At 44.9% G+C, this 19,058-nt stretch overlaps 1 protein-coding gene across 3 annotated transcripts in view; it reads right to left on the reverse strand.

The window, feature by feature from the left end:
• Positions 1 to 19,058, reverse strand: part of PRDM10 (PR/SET domain 10) — a 1,096,800-nt gene that overhangs the window by 765,922 nt on the left and 311,820 nt on the right. For all 3 annotated transcript variants that reach the window (XM_085647206.1, XM_085647205.1, XM_085647207.1), the window contains exon 9: positions 8,336 to 8,408. In XM_085647206.1, the coding sequence (XP_085503332.1) occupies positions 8,336 to 8,408 (73 nt within the window). The remainder of the gene's footprint in view (positions 1 to 8,335; positions 8,409 to 19,058) is intronic.

Genomic DNA, 19,058 nt, shown 5'->3' on the forward strand with positions numbered 1-19,058 from the left:
ACATTCCTGGTTCTCATCTCCTGACTCTTACACAACAATTCCATGTAGCTACTACTGCAGAACAAGAGACAGTGCTTCCTCAAGTATACGATCGTTATAGGGAGGTTTTCAGAGAAGAACAGGCAGAACATCTCCCCCTTCACCGAACCTTTGACTGCCAGATAGCCCCAATTGCTGGGGCTGCCATCCTTTCTTGTCGGGTATATGCTTTATCCGAGCCAGAAACAAATCACCTAAGAGAGTACCTGGACCATTATGTAGATATTGGTTTCATTAGACCATCCCGCTCTCCTGCGGCATCGCCTCCTTTCTTCATTTCTAAGGTGAATGGAGATTTGAGGACGTGTATCGATTACCGCATGCTAACAAGAACACGGTACGGAATCGATACCCTCTTCCACTTATCTCCGTGTTATTGGACCAGGTGAGGCAAGCACACCCATTTGGATTTACGGGGGGCTTATCATCTGGTTTGTGTCCGCGAGGGAGATGAAAGGAAGACGGCCTTTAAGACGCGTTATGGACTCTTTGAGTATTTGGTTATGCCCTTTGGGCTGTGCAACGGCCTGGCGGCATTTCAATTCTTTCTTGATGATGTACTCAAAGACTTTGTAGATACATTTGTGGTAGTAAATATAGATGATATCCTGATTTATTCCAACAATCAGGATGTACATGTGACACATGTTTCTCAGGTTCTTCAGAGACTCAGGGACCATAGCTTGTATTGTAAACTGAGCAAATGTGTTTTTCATGCATCAGAGGTAGAGTTTCTGGGGGTGGTATTGAGTCCCTATGGTTTGAGTATGGCTGAAAGAAAGGTGGCAGCGGTGCAAGAGTGGCCTGTCCCGAAAACTGTGAGAGAGGTGCAGTGTTTTTTGGGCTTTGCCAATTATTAAAGAAGGTTTATCTTGCACTTCTCCATTTTGTTATCCCCCATCACATGTCTGCTGAGAAAGGGTATACCTTTCTCTTGGAACACGGAAGCGATGAACGCTTTTACGTACTTGAAAAAAGCCTTCACCACGGCCCCTATACTAACACACCCACAAATCAAGGCCCCCTTCATTGTAGAGGTAGACGCCTCCAATGAAGCAATAGGAGCGGTACTATCACAAAGAGACAAATACACAGGACAATTACATCCTGTGGCCTTTCTGTCTAGGAAGTTGAGCACGCCTGAGCTCAACTACACCGTGGCCGAAAAGGAACTATTGGCAATCAAAAAATCATTTCAGGAGTGGAGGCATTATTTGTGGGGGGCTCTATACACTGTTACAGTGTACACCGACCACCGAGACCTGCAGTACATGAAAGCGGCTAGGCAACTCACTCAAAGGCAATTGCGCTGGATGTTGTTCTTCGCAGACTATGACTTTGTGGTTACCTTTCGGCCTGGGTCAGAAAACAGAAAGGCGGATGCTTTGTCGCGACAAGACGAGGACAGCGAGCAGCAACAAAGCATCTCAGAAGCAATAGTCAACCCCAGCAAAGTGCTTTGTGCTGTCACCATAGATAGATTTCTGGATGAGATGGTAAAGCAGAAAACACTGGCCTGTTGGCAAGAATGGGCTGAGCAGGATGACCACCGTACTCAAACATGGAGTGCGTTTGTATAGGAACAAACTGTACCTGCCAACACAAGAACTCAGGTTGAAAGCGTTCAACTGGTGTCACAACTCCGTTTTGGCCGGTCATACAGGAGGCACCAAAACTTTACATCTGGTTTAACGCAAATTCTGGTGGGAAAAGATGGCACTGGATGTAATGCGATGGGTATCACAGTGCAAGACATGTGCCCGCAACAAGAATGAGACAGTCAAGGGGAAGGAAAAACGAATGCAACTTCCCACACCGGAGCTGCCATGGCAGACCATCAGCATGGATTTCGTTCTTGGCCTACCCAAGGATCAGGGGTATGATGCAATTATGGTAGTGGTAGACAGCTTGACCAAGATGGGACACTTCATTCCATGCAGGAATTTACCGTCCCATGTGGTTCGGTTACATGGGCTCCCAAGAGTTATCGTATCCGACAGAGGCCTCAATTCATCGCAAGGTTTTGGAGGATGTGGTGCAAGACCCTTCAGGTCGAAGCAGCCCTGTCAACCAGCTTCCATCCTCAAACTGATGGGCAAACAGAGAGACTAAATCAGTCGCTTAAAAAATATCTTCGATGCTTTTCCAAGGAAGCCAGTGATTCCTGGGTATCCCTGTTGTGGTTAGCAGAACTATCCTACAATAACGCTTGGCACTGTTCAATCAAAGAAACACCATTCAAGGCCAATGTTGGTTATCATGCTACAATGTTACCACTGACTATCCCAAGCGAGGTGGTCACGCAACCTACGTTGTTGCAACATGTAAAAAACTTACAGAAAGCGCACAAGACAGGACAGTCTGAGGCGTACCAAACAAACCTACAAAAGATGGGAAGACAAGCGGGCCCTGTTTTCAGCCTGGTGATAGAGTGTGGCTGTCCACCAGGAACATCCAATTCAAAATATGCAGCGTGTTCCATCTAAGATTTATTGGCCCTTACAAGATGCTGCATAAAATCAATCCAGTGGCTTATAGACTTCAGTTGCCAGCTTCCTTGCAAATCCATCCAGTGTTCCATGTCGGCCTACTAAAACCTACAGGTGGGGCAAGGCGCAAAGCAGTTCTACCGGTGATTAGAGATGGCAAGCTGGAATATGAGGTGCGTCGAGTTCTGGACTCCAAATACCGTCGGGGCCAGTTATGGTACCTAATTTCATGGAAAGGTTACTCCTCAGAGGATGATTCCTGGGAACCATGCACGAACGTCCACGCTCCTCGTGCGGTGCGCAGCTTCCACGCCCGCTGCCCTGGCAAGCCTGGTTCTAGTAGGCACTTGGGGAGAGGGCATACTGTCAGGATGTGACATGGCGTGCCTGCTCTATGGGCCGTCCTTTTTGCTTAATTTCTTTACAGGGAACTACATGTCCCAGAATGCCATGGTGGGAGGAGCCCCATGGTATTTAGGGAGGCTGCGCGCATACCGCAGCATGCGTAATTCTGTTTGTGTGGGGAAACTTCTGTGCGTTCTGAAGCTGTGTCTTACACCCCCTTCGGCTACTGGTTGGAGTTTTTGAGCCGTTCTTGACTGTTTGGGGAAATTCCGTCTCTCTCTCCATTCCGGACTGGAAGTGCTGGTACCCGAGCGCCATTGGAGGCATTATTGTGGAGAGAGAGAGTGTCTGCTGCCTAAAACTTCCTGTTCCCGGTAAGTCAGTGCACGGAGACTTTCGCAGGCAGAGAAACTGGGACGGGTTATCGTGGAGGTCCTTCTTCTCTCGCCCGTTTTTGGTGCTTGTGACTATTCCTGGGATTTGAACTGTGAGCACTGTGGTTCTTGCTCCAGTTATTATTTTTCGAGACTCTTGGTGGGAAGGAGCTGAGAGCGCGGTGATTTTTAACTCGCTCCTGATCTTCTTCTTCGAAACTATTTATGTGAAGGAAAAGTGAGATGAGTCTGAGGAATTGAATGCCTGTTACAGGTTTAATTGCCTTGGTACTTTTGCAGTGATTTTGGATTCCGGATTTTTCCTCAATTTTGCTAATGGTTTAATTGGCTTGGAATCTCTTTCCTCAACTGCGTGAACTGTTGTTTTCCTTAGATACAGATATTTAAGCATCACTCCTTTGAACAATATCATTCTCTATTTTTTCTCAGTGGATTACATTTGTGATTTTGACTCGCTTATTATTTGAAAGGAATACCGAGACAGGTGGAGGTTGTATTACAGGTGCTAGTTTCCTTCTAGTGAGACCTGTATGTATTAATCAATGTGTTTTTGATTACAGGTTTCCCTTTCCCAGCTGTTCCCACCCTAATTCCTTTCCCCTCACTCGATCGCCTCAATACTCTGTAACCTTAGTGTTGGACTTGGGGATGTCAAGGGGTGGACCCCTTTGAGCATCGTCCAGATCCAGAGGAGTTCCTGTGGTCTTGACATTTCGTGAGTCACTCCCAGGGGACTTATTTGGGGATCGACTACCCCTCCCTGCAGCTGGATTTCCCTCCCCACAGGGCTCTAAACCTTCTTTCCTTATAGGTCTATACGGTATAGCTGGAATAGCTAGTTGGCGGGGCGTGGTGACGTTAATTGTGCCAGCAGATTGAGTTGGGCGATGCGAGGATTTGGCGTTTGCTGTATGAGTGGTTGAATCAACTTCTTGTATGTCCTCACACTCACTAATAAGAATATCTATCCTATCTAACACACAGTTGCTCCCTGCATGTTTGTGCCTTCTGGCCTTTTACCCTTTATTGTCCCGCCCAACTCCTACCCCGCTACCACTGCCCGCCATGGATTTCCTTTTCCCCATTCCAAATCTTCGTTTCAAGATAAACAAATAAGACCAAGACGACCTCTCCCCAAGCTAAGGAGCTAATGGGTCCTTTAACCCCTCAAAAGTCCCCCAAGCCACCCTTAGAACAACCACACAATGGGGTGAACAAACAAGGATGAAAAGAAATAAAAATATATTTTTTAGACAACACGTTAAATCCCAATGTGCCGGAGATCGTCCGCTCAAACAGTACCTCAACAGTCCACCGTCTTTAGGTAAACTAGAACCCAATGCCAGTTGAAACAGGGGTGGCCCTGCCCTGCCTCTTCCTGGCAATGATGTGCCTGCCCTTGGCCCGGGCTTTGCCCGGGTGCTGCCTGCAAGCGTCCCCAGCTGCGGGAGTCCGCAACAGCTTTTGAAGCGACTCGTGGCACTGCTGATGACGGCATAGGCTGCACTGCAGGCTGGTCCCTGTAGTCCTGGCCCCTGGTGAGTGTGGGGACTGCTGCAATCTGCTTTGTGATCCTCTGCCCAGCTGCTGGTGCCCTGCCTCTGTGCTCCTCTTCTGCGGCTGTCTGGAGCCCTAGAGAGTCTCCCTCCTGGATGGAGAAATGCTTTCAGCTCTAGGTGAAAAGCTTGAACCTCAAGGTAGTTGATATGGAGATTCTGGTGTCTGGAGGCCCAGAGACTCTGAACTATTAGATCTTGTAGGTGAGCACCACACCCTGTGAGGGATGCGTCTGCTGTTACCACAATCTGTGGAACAGGGTCGATGAACCGCCGCCCTTTCACCAGGTTTTGTGTGTTCAACCACTGCAGAGAGTGATGGGTGCAGCTGTCAAAACTAGATCTTCCAGTTGACCCTGTGACTAGACTGAGTCTACTGTTGTGCTAAACATTCTTGTAGAGGACACATGTTCAGTCTTGCATGAGGCACTATAGCAATGTAAGATGCCATCATTCCTTAAAGATGAATGAGAGTTTTGACTGTCAAGAATTGATTGGCTTGAAATTGTGGTAGCAGTGTTTGAATTTTGTTTTAATTCTGGCTGCATTTGGATAGGCTAAACCCTATTGAGTGTTGAGCATAACCCCTAGATATGGCTGCAGCAGTGAAGGTCGAAGATGAGACTTTTGGTTATTGATAGTGAACCCCAATTGATGAAGGAGGTATATGGTAAACTGAGTGTGTTGACCGCAAAGAAAGTGTGTACGGGCTTTGATAAGTCAGTCCTCTAGATACAGAAAGACATGAATGTTCTGTCTGCCTAAATGCCCTGCTACCACTGCTAAGCATTTGGTGAACACTATTGGTGCAGTGGTTATTCCAAATGGAAGGACCTTGAATTGGTATTATTTTCCTGCTATCTTAAACCGGAGGTATTTGAGATGTGCTGGATGAATGGGCTCGTGAAAGTAAGCGTCCTTTAAGTCCAGTTCTGACAAGAAGTCACCTTGATGTAGAAGTGGAAGCACCTGTTGAAGTGTGACCATATGGAAGTGCTCTGATAGTATGTAGTAATTTAGAGGCGGTAGATCTAAAATCAGCCATAGCGAGCCATCCTTTTTAGGGATAAGAAATGACTGGCAAGCCTCACAGTCTTCTTCCCTGTGCTGGTGGGATAAGCATAGGTTGCAGACCTGATGAAGATCGGTCCACAGGTTCTTCGAGTGGCACTGGGGGCAGAATCGAAACGGAGTCCATTGTATCAGCTGAGTATCATCGATGGAGCTGAGTGAGGGTAAAGGCGTGGCCCAAAGACCGTGATAAAGCACGCCGATCCGATGAATGAAATTCTTCCAATCTTCGATACGCAAGGAAGGAAACGCATTAGAAATAACACCAACGAGGGTAAAAGTGGATTACACACCTAAAGGATCCCAAAAACTGTCATGAACTGGAGCTGAGTATCATCGATGGAGCTGAGTGAGGGTAAAGGCGTGGCCCAAAGACCGTGATAAAGCACGCCGATCCGATGAATGAAATTCTTCCAATCTTCGATACGCAAGGAAGGAAACGCATTAGAAATAACACCAACGAGGGTAAAAGTGGATTACACACCTAAAGGATCCCAAAAACTGTCATGAACTGGAGCGCAAAAATACCACTCCAAACCCGTCAGCAGAAAGAAAACAATCTAACAATGGAGTAAATCCCCATGCTCATTATAATCAAGAGGAGGAATGACCCTACCTCGTGACTCGAAAGACTTTTTTCAAGAAAAACAAAATGCACACATCCGGACCCAACACTAGATGGCAGGAGTATGCAAAGCATGTGTATCTGCAGTCACACATGCCTTGAACAGCATGTTTCTTCACTTTGAATTCCTCCAATTTAAACAAATGGCTATATTTTGCTGTTATAAATATGGCACTGTGTCTACAAGCCACTGGGAGCAAGAAGCCTTATGTTTGTAAATATGATACTTGGGAATGGGAGAACATTTAAGAGATAGGTTTTATAGAATCCATTTAAACATAAAGTTAACTCTTAGGTTAAATTTTCTTCCATTTTAAAGTTTTCCCTTCATACACAGCAGGTATCTTGCTCCCAGTGGCTGGTAGACACTGTCATATTCTAACTGAAAAATACAACAATTTTTTTTAAGTGGGAGAAATTTAAAGTGCAGAAAAATGTTTCATGTCATGAACATTTTTGTAGAAAAGTTTTCTGCACTTTAAATGTTTCCATATACAAATATGGTTGTATGTTTGGGTTACACATGTAGGGGGGCTACATATGGCCAAAGGCATGCCCTGTGCCATAAGTACAAACAACACAGGCTCTTAGTCACCCATACACATATATTCCATTCATACGTACACATGTTCATAGGCTACTGACTCACATGGTAGCACAGTCATAGTGCCCCTATTCAAAGTATTTTGTTCAAAGCATAGTATCCGGGTCTATGAACAATAGGCTTAAATTCAATTAAGCTGGGCATTGGGATGCATGGTAACAATGTGCGAGTTGCTCAGCCTTCAGTAGCTTACAATGATTTTCACTGATCAGAAGTAGCTCTCATTACACAAAGGTTTAGAAACCCCGGATTTCTTCAAAAGCTGAAGGTTCCCTTGTTTGGATAGGCAGCTTTAGACAAGCATCAAGAGACCCCTAATTGTGGTGGGCGATCTATAAATGTTGTCACTCCATCTCTTAATCGACATAAAAGTCTCAGACAGATGTGAACAACAAGCAATTAATTTACACAGCCATCTCAGGTTGTTACTCTAGCTGACACAAAGATGAATGTTTATAAACTGCTTGTCAAGAGAAACAAATAAAAATTAATGAGAGTAGAAATAGTAAAGACTATAGATTACACTTGGTGTGTGGTTTGTGTAACATTCAGAAGGCACTGAAAACTCAAAACGTTCATCCATCATAATTCCATCCAAGGGTTAAAAATAGTTAGGACAGCCACTCATCTTTTAATTTAAAGCTTATTGGTGGACATCCTCACTGCATACAACTATCACCTCAAATGTGAATGCTGTCTGGCTCACAACTCAGAACTAATGGTGGGCATTCCACATACAAGCAGATGACTCAGCATGGAAGCTGTTGACCGCAAGCATGAACAAACCCTAAATGAAAAGGATTGCAGCTTGCTTCTCAACAAAATATAACGTATCACATTTGTTAACGTACGATAAAACGCCTATACACACAAATGCACACATAAGGTCAAAAATATTTTCCTTAAAGAATATAATTAAAGATATATAATGTGAGTTTCAGAGGATATCTCGAAAAGAATATTCAAAACATATTGAACTTTGATCTCGTTACATGTTTCACATGTTTAATAGAAATGAAGGAGATCAATAGGGGTTAATTTGTGATAAATTACTTGTGTAACTCTTTCTAAATCAATTGTAAGAAAGAGAACAAGGCGATAACTAAGAAATGAGGAGATTAAACAAAAACCATAAAATGTAAGAGTGTTTGAAAACAAGACAAAGCATGGTAAAAAGAAAAGTGAAAAGACAGAATGGAAAATAAACATACCTTTCTTCTCCTCTTCTGAAATGTAGTAGATCTTGTGATTTACATACTCTGCGTAGGAAGCGGCATACCACACCTGTAGTGGAAACAGAGCCAACAATTAACTCAGGAGGATTTTCATACACAAAGAGGGCAGTAAGATGAAGGCAATAAACATATTGATCATGAACTGTTGTTCAATTGTGCTTTGCACTACTTGTAGTAAGTTTGTATCTTTTTCAAAAGGAAACACTAGTAAAGTCAGTGTTCTGTGGGGTAGTTCATGGTTTAACAACACAAAGCTGTAGACATTTTCTGGTCCATGAACTGCTCTTTCGTTGACATAGCTGAGGTCATTCCACCAAGCTCCTAACGGATTGTTATACTCCGATGAGCTCCAAAATAAACAATATACCTACTAGGATTTAAATTAAAGCAATTTATGAGAGAATGCTTACTCCATGAACAACTAAAACAACCATTACGCAGTGGTGCACTAGAACTAAAATCTGCAATTGTGATGTAACAGATAAACGGTGAAATATACAACTACAAGGTCCACATTGAAATGGGCATACTAGAAAAGAGGAAGGGGTTATTAAAGTTTAGGTGTGCTGTTGGATTGCTGTACTGCATTTAAAACATACTTTTTTATACTAAGGAATCTTTTTAGGATGGAAGTAAGCTCCTTGCAATTCTCTCCATAGTGGTCCAACATAAGGAACTCCTGTGAATGCTTTCTTGTTATATGGTCTACATGTGACCAGAGTGCTAGTCGTCGCAGAGAGCCAGCATCCCATGTAGCCTTTTTGGGTAGGACGTGTCTGTGGATGGACAGCCAATACTCTGTGAGGCAGTACCCAAACGGTCCTTAATCAACCATATGTCCAAAATCTATGAGTGTCTCTTTAGGGATATTAAGCTGCAGATGGAAACAAAACGTGTTTGATTGGGCAACCTGTGATCAGACAGACAAGGATCAACAGACTTCTCTATGTAGCAATAGAGATAAACTCAATGATCGGATATGGTTCTAATTATATCCAATGCTCCAAGGGATGTTAAAGACAAAAATGAACAAATTAAACCTGCCCACCAAGTGCAGCTCTAAGCATGGGCAGAGCTTCAGTGCCCCGAAGGGTGCAGTACAACACAAACACTTGTGGCAAGAGCCCCAGTACCCCATGGCGTACACCGTACTCTATCAGGAGCCCAGCTACTGACAGATGTGGATGCAGAGAACAGGTGTTGTATGGGATATTTTGTTTGGATGTTTGGATTGCATTTTTGGTTTTGAAATTTATATAGCATTTCACCATTTGCTATGAAAGACAACACTGTTAAAAGTGAGTGAATGTACAAAGATCTGCTACCACGAATGAATCACTAAGTGTTACCTCTTCTGCATTGAGGGATACAATGCGTAAACAACCTTAAATAATTTTTTGTGTCACAGTGAGAGGCAATCTTCACAAATCAAATGGAAATGCATAGGATTAAAAAGCAGCAATGTAATCAGGGTCATTTTGTCTGTGTTATGAAAGTATCACACCCCTGAAGATGTGCACTGTCTGGTTAATAACTGTATTTAGTAATCCATCAATAGAGCGTAGAAGTGTCTGCATCACGTTTTGCCAACAGTTAGAAAATAACCTAGCCACACTTCCTCTAAACATTAGATTGCATCCCTCCTATACTCTGCCACATCGCGAATACAATAAGTAATACGCTGAGACCAAATGGTTCGTTAATGAATCGCTGCAGAAAAGGCTCTCCGTTTAAAACTGTGATCTGGTGAGAAGTGTGTAGTATTGGATATGCACTGTGCTGTAACATTGCATATTTATAATACATATGTCTTTTATTCATTTATTTATTTCTCTTTTCTGCACATAACGCACATTTTCATGACTGCTGTGCCTCCTGCTGTGTGTGTGAGCTCTGCTTAGCAAAATAACTTCCTTCAACAGGTGTAAAATGTATATACTTACAATGTGCCCCCTTTGGAACATTTGCCTAAAAAGTGCAGTAAAGAAAGCACCAGGAGATGTCAGAAGTATTCGCTATAAAAGTACCTCTGATATCAACCTTCAAGTCTGAAAAAGCCAATCATCTCTCTTATTGCAGCCTTCATGCATCATTATGATCTTTGCCCCTTAAAAGATGGCATCAGAATGAGCCTTGTTGGACCCCTTGCCACATCTCTCCACAAAACTGTCATAGAGTGCAGCCACTTCAATGATGAAGGTGGTCCTGTCATATGCCAATTCGTCTCCACATCTCCATCACTGATGCCATCCACCTCTTCATCAGCACCTTGAGCAACGATGTGGTCACCAGCGGCCATCAATGTTAACCTCGTCATTGAATGTCAAATGATTGTCGTCGATGATCTACTTGTTGAGAAGCTCAACAACAACAGCACAGTTGATGACAAGATGACCATCTCCACCATCGGTTGTTGGGGCTTATCTCCATTCCACCATCAGTAAAAGTTCCACTAAGCTTTGGGAAGCACCCGTCTCCTCTAAAGGTGACAGACCATCCACCTGCTCGTATTTTGACACAGATGAACATGAGAATGAATGATTATGCTGATAAAGAGGTAATTTCAGATGGCCAACAAATCTCAGACTGCCTACTGTCCACTGCAGCTGAAGGTTTATAACATTTTAGAAGCTCCACAAGAACACTATGATGAGCTCTGTCAATGTGAATACACCAGGGACTGACATGCACCTATTCCAGATTTCAGTGCTATCCATAATTACTGGCCCTCTTTCAACTATCAAGTGATACAGTAGTACTTCCTTGCCATCCACTGGAGCTGTGTGGCTAAGAAGCTCAGTTCAAAATCCGGTGCAACACACCTCTCCCTCACCCACACTGACAGCTTCAACTTTGCCATTATCGCTAGGTGCCACTCAGAGCTCCATATCAAGTCGGACACTTGATTGTTCAATTCCTTAGAAAGTGAACTAGGAACCAGATGTGAAAGATTCCTAAATAGTATAGCATGTAAGAGAGCATTACCAGTTTGGAGAGCGCTATGTGGGCAACATCTGATAGGAGCAGAAATATCCAAAAAGCAACACAAATGTTCAATACTGTCACCACCATGTCCAGTTCCCTGCCACTAGAGCCAGATCCTTATGATACATCTGGACATCCAGATAATAGAATGATCTTGGTTCCCAGGTAAAATCCAATGTTTGAACCCCCTTCCGTTCATACGTTCTACTCGAGAGAATCTGGACAATCATGCAAACTCCTGACACACATCCAAATGCATTCAGTACCTGCACTGAGTCCAGCAAGCCCATCGAGCAGAAACAAAAGGATGTTGTCCACCTAGAGTGAGAAGATGTGAATCATCCTGTAGCAATTGCCCTTTCCTCTTCTCTCTGGTTTCATCTTGGTGGCTTAGAGCTTCATAGCAAGCACAAATAGCACTGTGGAAATCTGTCGCCATGGTCAGGTATGTATATGAATTTCAAACGAGGCAGAAGGATAATGGGGCATATGTATCAAATACCGTATTTGCGATTCTCAAATAGCGATTTTTAGAGAATCGAAATCGCTATTTGAGAATCGCAAATGGGATGTAACAAATATTTCGCAAATGTTTTGCGATTCCTTGGCATTCCTTAATTGCATTAGCAAATTGATAATCACAATTAAGGAATACCTTCCCATTCATTCCTATGGGCCTCCTAGCCCATAGGAATGAATGGGAAGACATTCTCAATTTGCAATTCGCAATTTGAGAATCACAAAATGAGAATGCAATTTCAAGGGTGTTAGGGTGTCAAAAGGACACCCTGTTGCACCCCTGAAATATGTATGTGTGCACATGTGGCGCACAGACATGCCGCAAGGGCATGTCTGTGCGTCACATAGCACTTTGAAAAATGCCAAAAAGTGAATTTTTCAAAGAAATAGCAAATTACCACCAACTTGAAGTTGGTGGTAATTTGCGATTCCTCACACACAAATTGCACTTTTGCTGTGCTTCATACATTGCATTTAAGGAATCGCAATTTGCGATTCCTTAAAAGCAATCGCAAAATAGAGAATCGCAAATTTTGAGATTCTCTAATTTGCGATGCCCTTTTGGGATGATACATCCCAAAAGGCCTTTTCCTGTTCGCAAACAGGCTGTTCTGAGAATCGGCCCGTTTGCGAACGGGAAAAGGGCTCGATACATATGCCCCAATGTTACTTACCCAGTAAGCATCTGTTCTTGGCAGGTAGAGCTGTAGATTCACATGCTTTGCATACTCCTGCCATCGAACATATCGTCTGTGTGGCTTAACATGTCCTTGAGCAGAGGCAGTGTCTGACTGGTCTTATGGGATCCTTGAGTGTCAAAGAGAAAATCTTACTCAAAACACTCTTTATGCACCTCCACCCCATGGTATTCGGCTGCTCTAGCAATAAGATGTTGGTAAGACAGATTGTCATCAGGTGGAGATGGCCTGACAGGATAAAGATCTGGGTTTGTGCCCTGTGGAGGATCAGTTGTGTAGTCCCGTCCAAGGATCTGATAATTGTGCATCGTCATCCTCAGTGTCACCTGTGTGAAAATGAGGTAGAGGAGATTGACTAGGTGTAATCTGTAATGGATCAAGCTATGGAGGAGAGGGAGGAGGAGGAGGAGGAGGCGAGGGAGATGGAAGTGTATACAAAGGACTAGTGCCTACACTTTTTTTCTTGAGAGGAATTTTGCATGGGCTATCATCCGCAGAAAGCTTGTGCTTAGATGGTATTTTAGCATGGATATGCCAGTGTCCAGGTGAATATACAGCTTTTTCTGTTTTGGTTCCAGTTTACGAGGTACAGTGTCTATGTTTGGATCTAGTTGTGTTGCAGGCAAGTCTTTGCTTTTCAGCACTGACGTTTTCGGAGTCAAGCCGGAATGTCTTTTCGGTGCCGAAGGTTTCGACTCCGAGGGATGTTTTTTATTTTCGGTGTCCAAGGTTTCGGTTCAGAACCGATCTTGGATTTCGAGCTGGAAGATTTCGGCTTGGAAGTGGCCTCTGGCCGACTCTGTCCAGAGCCGGCTTTTCAGAGAGTTTTGGTGCAGAGCCATGAGGCGGAGTGTTGGAAACCTTTTCTCGGTGTAGACCTTGACCTTGGGGCGGAGGTGGTTCCAAAGCCTTAGATTTCTTAGGGACGGTGGGGGAGGGGGGAGGGGAGGGGGGGGAAAGGAGGTGACTTCGGTACTCATGTCCCCTTGTCTGTGCGGCACATCATCGTCCTCGAGGTCGATCTGTAAGTCTGATCGGGATTCAGACGGAGCTAAAGCCATCTCCTCCTCTGCCACTAATACCTCTTCTTCATCAGAGTCTGCGCCGAAGAGGTCCGGTGTGACATCCAACCGCTGCATCTCTCTACATCAAGCCCGACAATCGCAGAGTCGCAGTTTTGCTCTTTGTGCTCGGGGGACAAGCACAAATCACACACCAGATGAGAGTCCGTACACGGATATTTCGAGTGGCAAAGGGGACAGAATTCAAATGGAGTATGTTCCGTCAACGAGGAGCCAAACGGATGCGGATGGGCCGGAAGGCTGCCTGCAGATCTTCCAGTCAAAATGTTGAAGATTCTTGAAATTTGAATAGAGCCGCAGAAAGAGAAAACGCATTAAAAAACAATACCATCGAGGTAGAGAGAGTACGAACCGAGGGGGAACCTGAGGATCGATTCCGAAGCGGAGCGCAGCAATAGCCGTCCAAACCCAATGGTGGAAAAAAAACAATCTAACAATGGAGTAGATGCCCATGCGCACTATAACCGAAAGGAGGAGTCACCTACATCATGACTGGAAATACTTCTTCGAACAAAAACAACTTGCAAACATCCGTACCCAACACTAGATGGCAGAAGCATGCAAATCATGTGATCTACAGCTAACATGCCTCAAACATAACATTACCGATATAAACCCTCCAAGTGGGTTTATATGGGTAGATCAAATGACATGACTAATGGCCACTCCGGCTACTTGGGTGTGTATAAGAAATCTGTCTTTCTGAGTGGTCACCACAGATTTTTCACCTCTTCCTTAAGCCTATATTTTTGCTGGGGTTTGAACTGGGTGCATGTTACCTCCTTATCAGTATTAAAGTGGCTGTGCTTCCCCTTTAAACATGGTTAAAATAGCATTTTCCTAAGTGGCATATTTACTTGCCTGTAAGTATCTAGTGTAAGGTACAAAGCGTACCCAGTAACTGAAAGTTAAATGTAGCCAGTGAAGTGCAGTACCTATTATGCCATCAACTGCAGTGGCAGTGCAAACAGGGCTATCCTGTGTAGCCTGACTGGGGTATTGCAGAAACTTCAATTCAACCTGTCAAAATAAACCCTATGACAGGACGGAACCTCCTTTTAAAATATTAATAAGTCACGTCTATGTAGGCCTAGTTGCCCGCAAGACAGGGTGCATGGTACTTTAAAGTAGGACATGTATAAATTTATTGTTAGCATGTTGTTACAGTGACTAGCACTCAAAAGCTATTTTCATTGTGGCAGGTCTAGCTGTCCTATATAGGAAACTAGAGAACAGATTAAAATCCTAATGCTGTATTTCGAGAATGGGACTAGCTAGAAAACTAATTAAACTATTTTTAACCCCAATCAATGGTGAAGTTGCATTTTTAATAAATATTCAGAAAAAGTAACTTTTAGAAAGCTAACCTTTCCCGTCCTGAAGCACCTGAAGGTTCATTTGTATTTTCTCTCCAGTTTCTACCTGTCAGAGATTAGCATTTGAATAGGTATAAAAAAAGGTGTGAAATGCCTACCAGGAGCAAACAATAGGCTAAAAAGAATGGGTGGCAGGCACTCCTCTGAATCTCAAAGAATATGTAGGGTAGGAATTGTGAGCATCCTTTTTGACATTACAGTGTTAAATCCTGCTTGAGTGCCAAATCCTGCTTGACAGGCCTGCTGGGTTCACATATACACCAGGGGCCACGCTTGACAGGAAGGTGGCTGCTTCTAACTGGATGTTGGTGTTAGCTGTGGGAGGATACTATTATTCCACAGTACACCATCCCTCAACGCACAGCCCTCAGTGCCCAAGTTTAGTGTGACTTAAGACTTTCGCCATCTTGAAAATGCCATAAGTGGATAGGGTTGGCCCCAGGACCTTTTCCCCCAATGGTTAGCGTGTGTCCAGTAGCTATTCCCACCCACTAGCTTGTGCCAGGTTTAAATGTGGCACCTCCAGCATGGCTCCTACTTCAGAACACTCCAGGACCTGAGGAAGAACAGAAAAGGCCTGGACCTGCTGTCTGTGAACTCAGGGGAGCCCTGAAGGACTGTATCTGCTTCCTCTAGTAGCCAAGAAAAAGAAGTAAACTCCAAGGGTGTGAGGAAAAGGGGTGTATATGGTGTGGTTGTGAGACCTCACCGTGTAATACACTACCAATTCCATAAGGACAAGTCAGGTTTCGTTTGTTAAACCTTAGCTCATGCCTCTGAAGCTGTGGCCCTGAGACATCAGGCTTACACAAAAGAACAAGTGTAAACCATTTAAACAGCACTAAAAAAATTGAAGAAGAAAAAAACTTGACACTCTAGAATACAACACCAATTTATAAAAATAGATTATATTTTTATGAATTTAACAATAAAAAAAGATCGACCATGATTTTAAAAGAGATAGTAAATCAGGACTTTTCAATCAACTGTGAATAAGCACTGTCAAATTTAACAAATTTCACACTCAAACTTTCAAGAATTTTTTTTACAGGTTGGTATGTGGTAACTCAATTACTTTGGGCGACCAACTCTTGCAGGGAACCAAAGGGCCAACAAAACAGTTACCTTCTGATGGTAAGCAGTCTCCAGCCCAGTTGCAGCACCCCAGACTCCTTGCCATTGACTTCAATTGAGTGGTCCTGATGCACGTGATACAGGATGCTGTAGATGCTCAAGGACGTTGAAGATGCTGTGGGGCTCTTCCTGGGGCTACTTCTTGGTCAACAGTCCTTGTCAGGTGATTCTGGCCACAGGGGTTGACATCCCTCGAAGTCCTCTCTGAGTCAGCAGAAGTCCAGTAGCCACTGGTGTACCAGTCGCCCAACACAGCGAATGCAGCGGTTTCGTTCTTCGATAACTCTCCTCGTGGGCAACCAATTCCGCTGGCTCTCCCGGGTCCAGGAGACTCAGGTGCAACTTTTAAGCATCGGGTCCTGGTCTTTTGGGTTACATGGCGACAAGGAGAGGCGATTCAGTGATTTGGGGTACCAACTCTCTCCAAGCAGGCTTCTTCAGTTTTTGTGGCTCTATGGTGGGAAAAGGAAGTCTAATAATAGACTCTTGTTGTCTCTGCTTCAAGCTGGGTTCAGAAGACGACTTCACCTCGAGCAAGACACAGCAAGCAAAGTCTTTTCCTTCGCTACCCTGAGGAGCAGAAGGTACAGTTGCAGTCCGAATGTGGTGCAGCTTCATCTTCACCGGTTCCAAGGTCAGCAGGGCAGTCCTTTTTCATTCCTAATCTTCCAGTCAAGAAAGAGCTGACTTATAAGATCCAGAAATGGCACTTTTATGCCCAGAAAGTGCCCTTAAGGGAGGTCGTGGTCACTACAAATGGACTGCCAGGGTCCCTCCCACCTGATGACAACTTCAGTGACGTGTGGCATCTAGCTATCCCAGAGAGCTCTACTCTGACCACTCTCAAGATGGCAGAACTCCTCTCTCTGCCTCAAGAGCTTGGTAGCCCACTCCTGGGTAGTGGCTACCTGTGGGACACACACCCACGGAAAAAAACGATTCAGCAACTGGTTTCTCCTCCCAGTCCCTGTTGCCAGCCTGTCTACATACACAACAGATAATTAATTACAGAACTTGAGCTTATTGTACTTGTTTGTTGTAAGTAGGTGTCTTTTTTTTCCCCAAAAACCTTTATTGACTACTTCAGAGTGATCACATTACACTGTTGCATCAAATCAGAGCATCTTACACTTCAGGCAATTTAAAAAAAATAAACAATAGACAGATGGAAATTCTAGTACAATAGTACCGTTATCCTGTATGGCACAACAAAAATATCATGAAAAGCAGAAATCCACAGGAGGGGATGTTAGCCCTGCGGAGGGAGAGACAGACTAGGCCGGGTGGGGGAACACGAACAGGGAGGGAGGCAGTCACTGTCCAGCACCGGCGGCCGCCGCAGGCGGGGTGCCGGCAGGGAGCGCCGGAGAGGCAGCTCTGCTTGAATGTGGTAGTGAGTGGAGATATGTCACTAGGGGGCCCTAGATGTCAGGTGGGCGTGACCTCGCAGGCATCAGATCCCAGAACTCAAATAATAGGGTCTGGCATCTCGAAGCGTCTTCAAGCCAATGTGCAAACCTGGGCGCCGGTCTACGACCCCAGCACATAGCCACCCTACGCCTTGCGAGGACAAGCAGCATTGCAGTCAGTCGGCGAGAGGAGTCTGGACAAAACTTGACAAAGCCCAGCAGGCACAGCAGTGGATCGGGGAGAACCTGGGTGGAGGTAATTTCAGAGATGGCGGCACAGACCTCCTGCCAGAAGACCGACACCTTGGGGCACAGCCAAGCGAGATGCGTGAAGTCAGCAGCAGGGGCAGAGCAGTGCACACAATTATCTTTAAGTATGAGACCCAATTTATGTAGCTGAACAGGGGTGCGGTATAGTCTATGCAGAAATTTGAAATGTATAAGACGAAGACGATAATTGGGAGACAGTTTCTTGGTTTGGTTACAGCAATAAAGCCAATCAGCTTGGGAGATGTCCACACCTAATTCAGCGCCCCATGCCACACGTGCACGCTCTGTAGAGATAGAGGTGGTCGATAGCGTAAGGGCATACAATTTTGTTACCGGCTTGCGGGGGTGGGGGATGTATATATAAAATCAAGAGCAAGCATCGAGGGTGGAGGCTGGGGGAAGGTAGAGTGAAGCTCACAACAAATTGCCAGGGGCTGATAAAAGAGCAGACCGGAGGAATCAGGAAGTGAATAAAACGTATTCCGGGGGTAAAGATCCGCCAATGTCGTCAATCCCAGGCGAGTGGCATGTTTGGATATGCCAGTTGGTAGCAGAGGAGGGAAGGCAGGATGACATACAATCGGCATGTTATTAGCCAAGAGCATACGAGCGTTGGAGAAACGACACAGTCCCAACCAAGCCCAGCGCAGAGTTTCGACCGTGTCCACCTCCCCCCGAGGGCGGCTAGCCGGCGCAAGCACGGCGGTATTAAGCAGCCAAGGGGTAGCAAGGTCAGCTTCGAAAGCGGCTGTTTGCGGTTGATAAGGGGCGGGGTGAACCCAAAAGTGCATGAAACTGGCCTGGGTGCTTAAGGCATTTAATTTGAAATTGGAAGCACCCATACCGCCAACCGACAAGGGGAGGGTGAGAATATCATATGCAATCCTGGTTTGCTTGCCAGCCCAAACTAGTGGATTTTGCGAAAGAAATGGGCCGTTAGAAGAATGGGGGGAGTTTATAGAAAGATAGAGGAATGTCGGGAGGACGACCATCTTGGCAATGGCTATACGACCCGCCAGGGACAGAGGGAGACGATTCCAGTGGGGTATTTTGGATTTGAGCCAGTCAACGGTGAGTCCAAAATTGGCCCTCCAAAGGTCATCTAAGTCCCTGCTCAAGCCAGACACCCAGATAGCGGGTGGGTCCAGAAGCCCATACAAAGGAGAAATCAGCTTAGTGGCATCTGTAAGGGGGAACAATATTGACTTGCTCCAATTCACCTGTAT

The sequence above is a fragment of the Triturus cristatus genome, chromosome 3_2, assembly GCF_964204655.1.
Source record: "Triturus cristatus chromosome 3_2, aTriCri1.1, whole genome shotgun sequence".
NCBI classification, from domain to species: domain Eukaryota; kingdom Metazoa; phylum Chordata; class Amphibia; order Caudata; family Salamandridae; genus Triturus; species Triturus cristatus.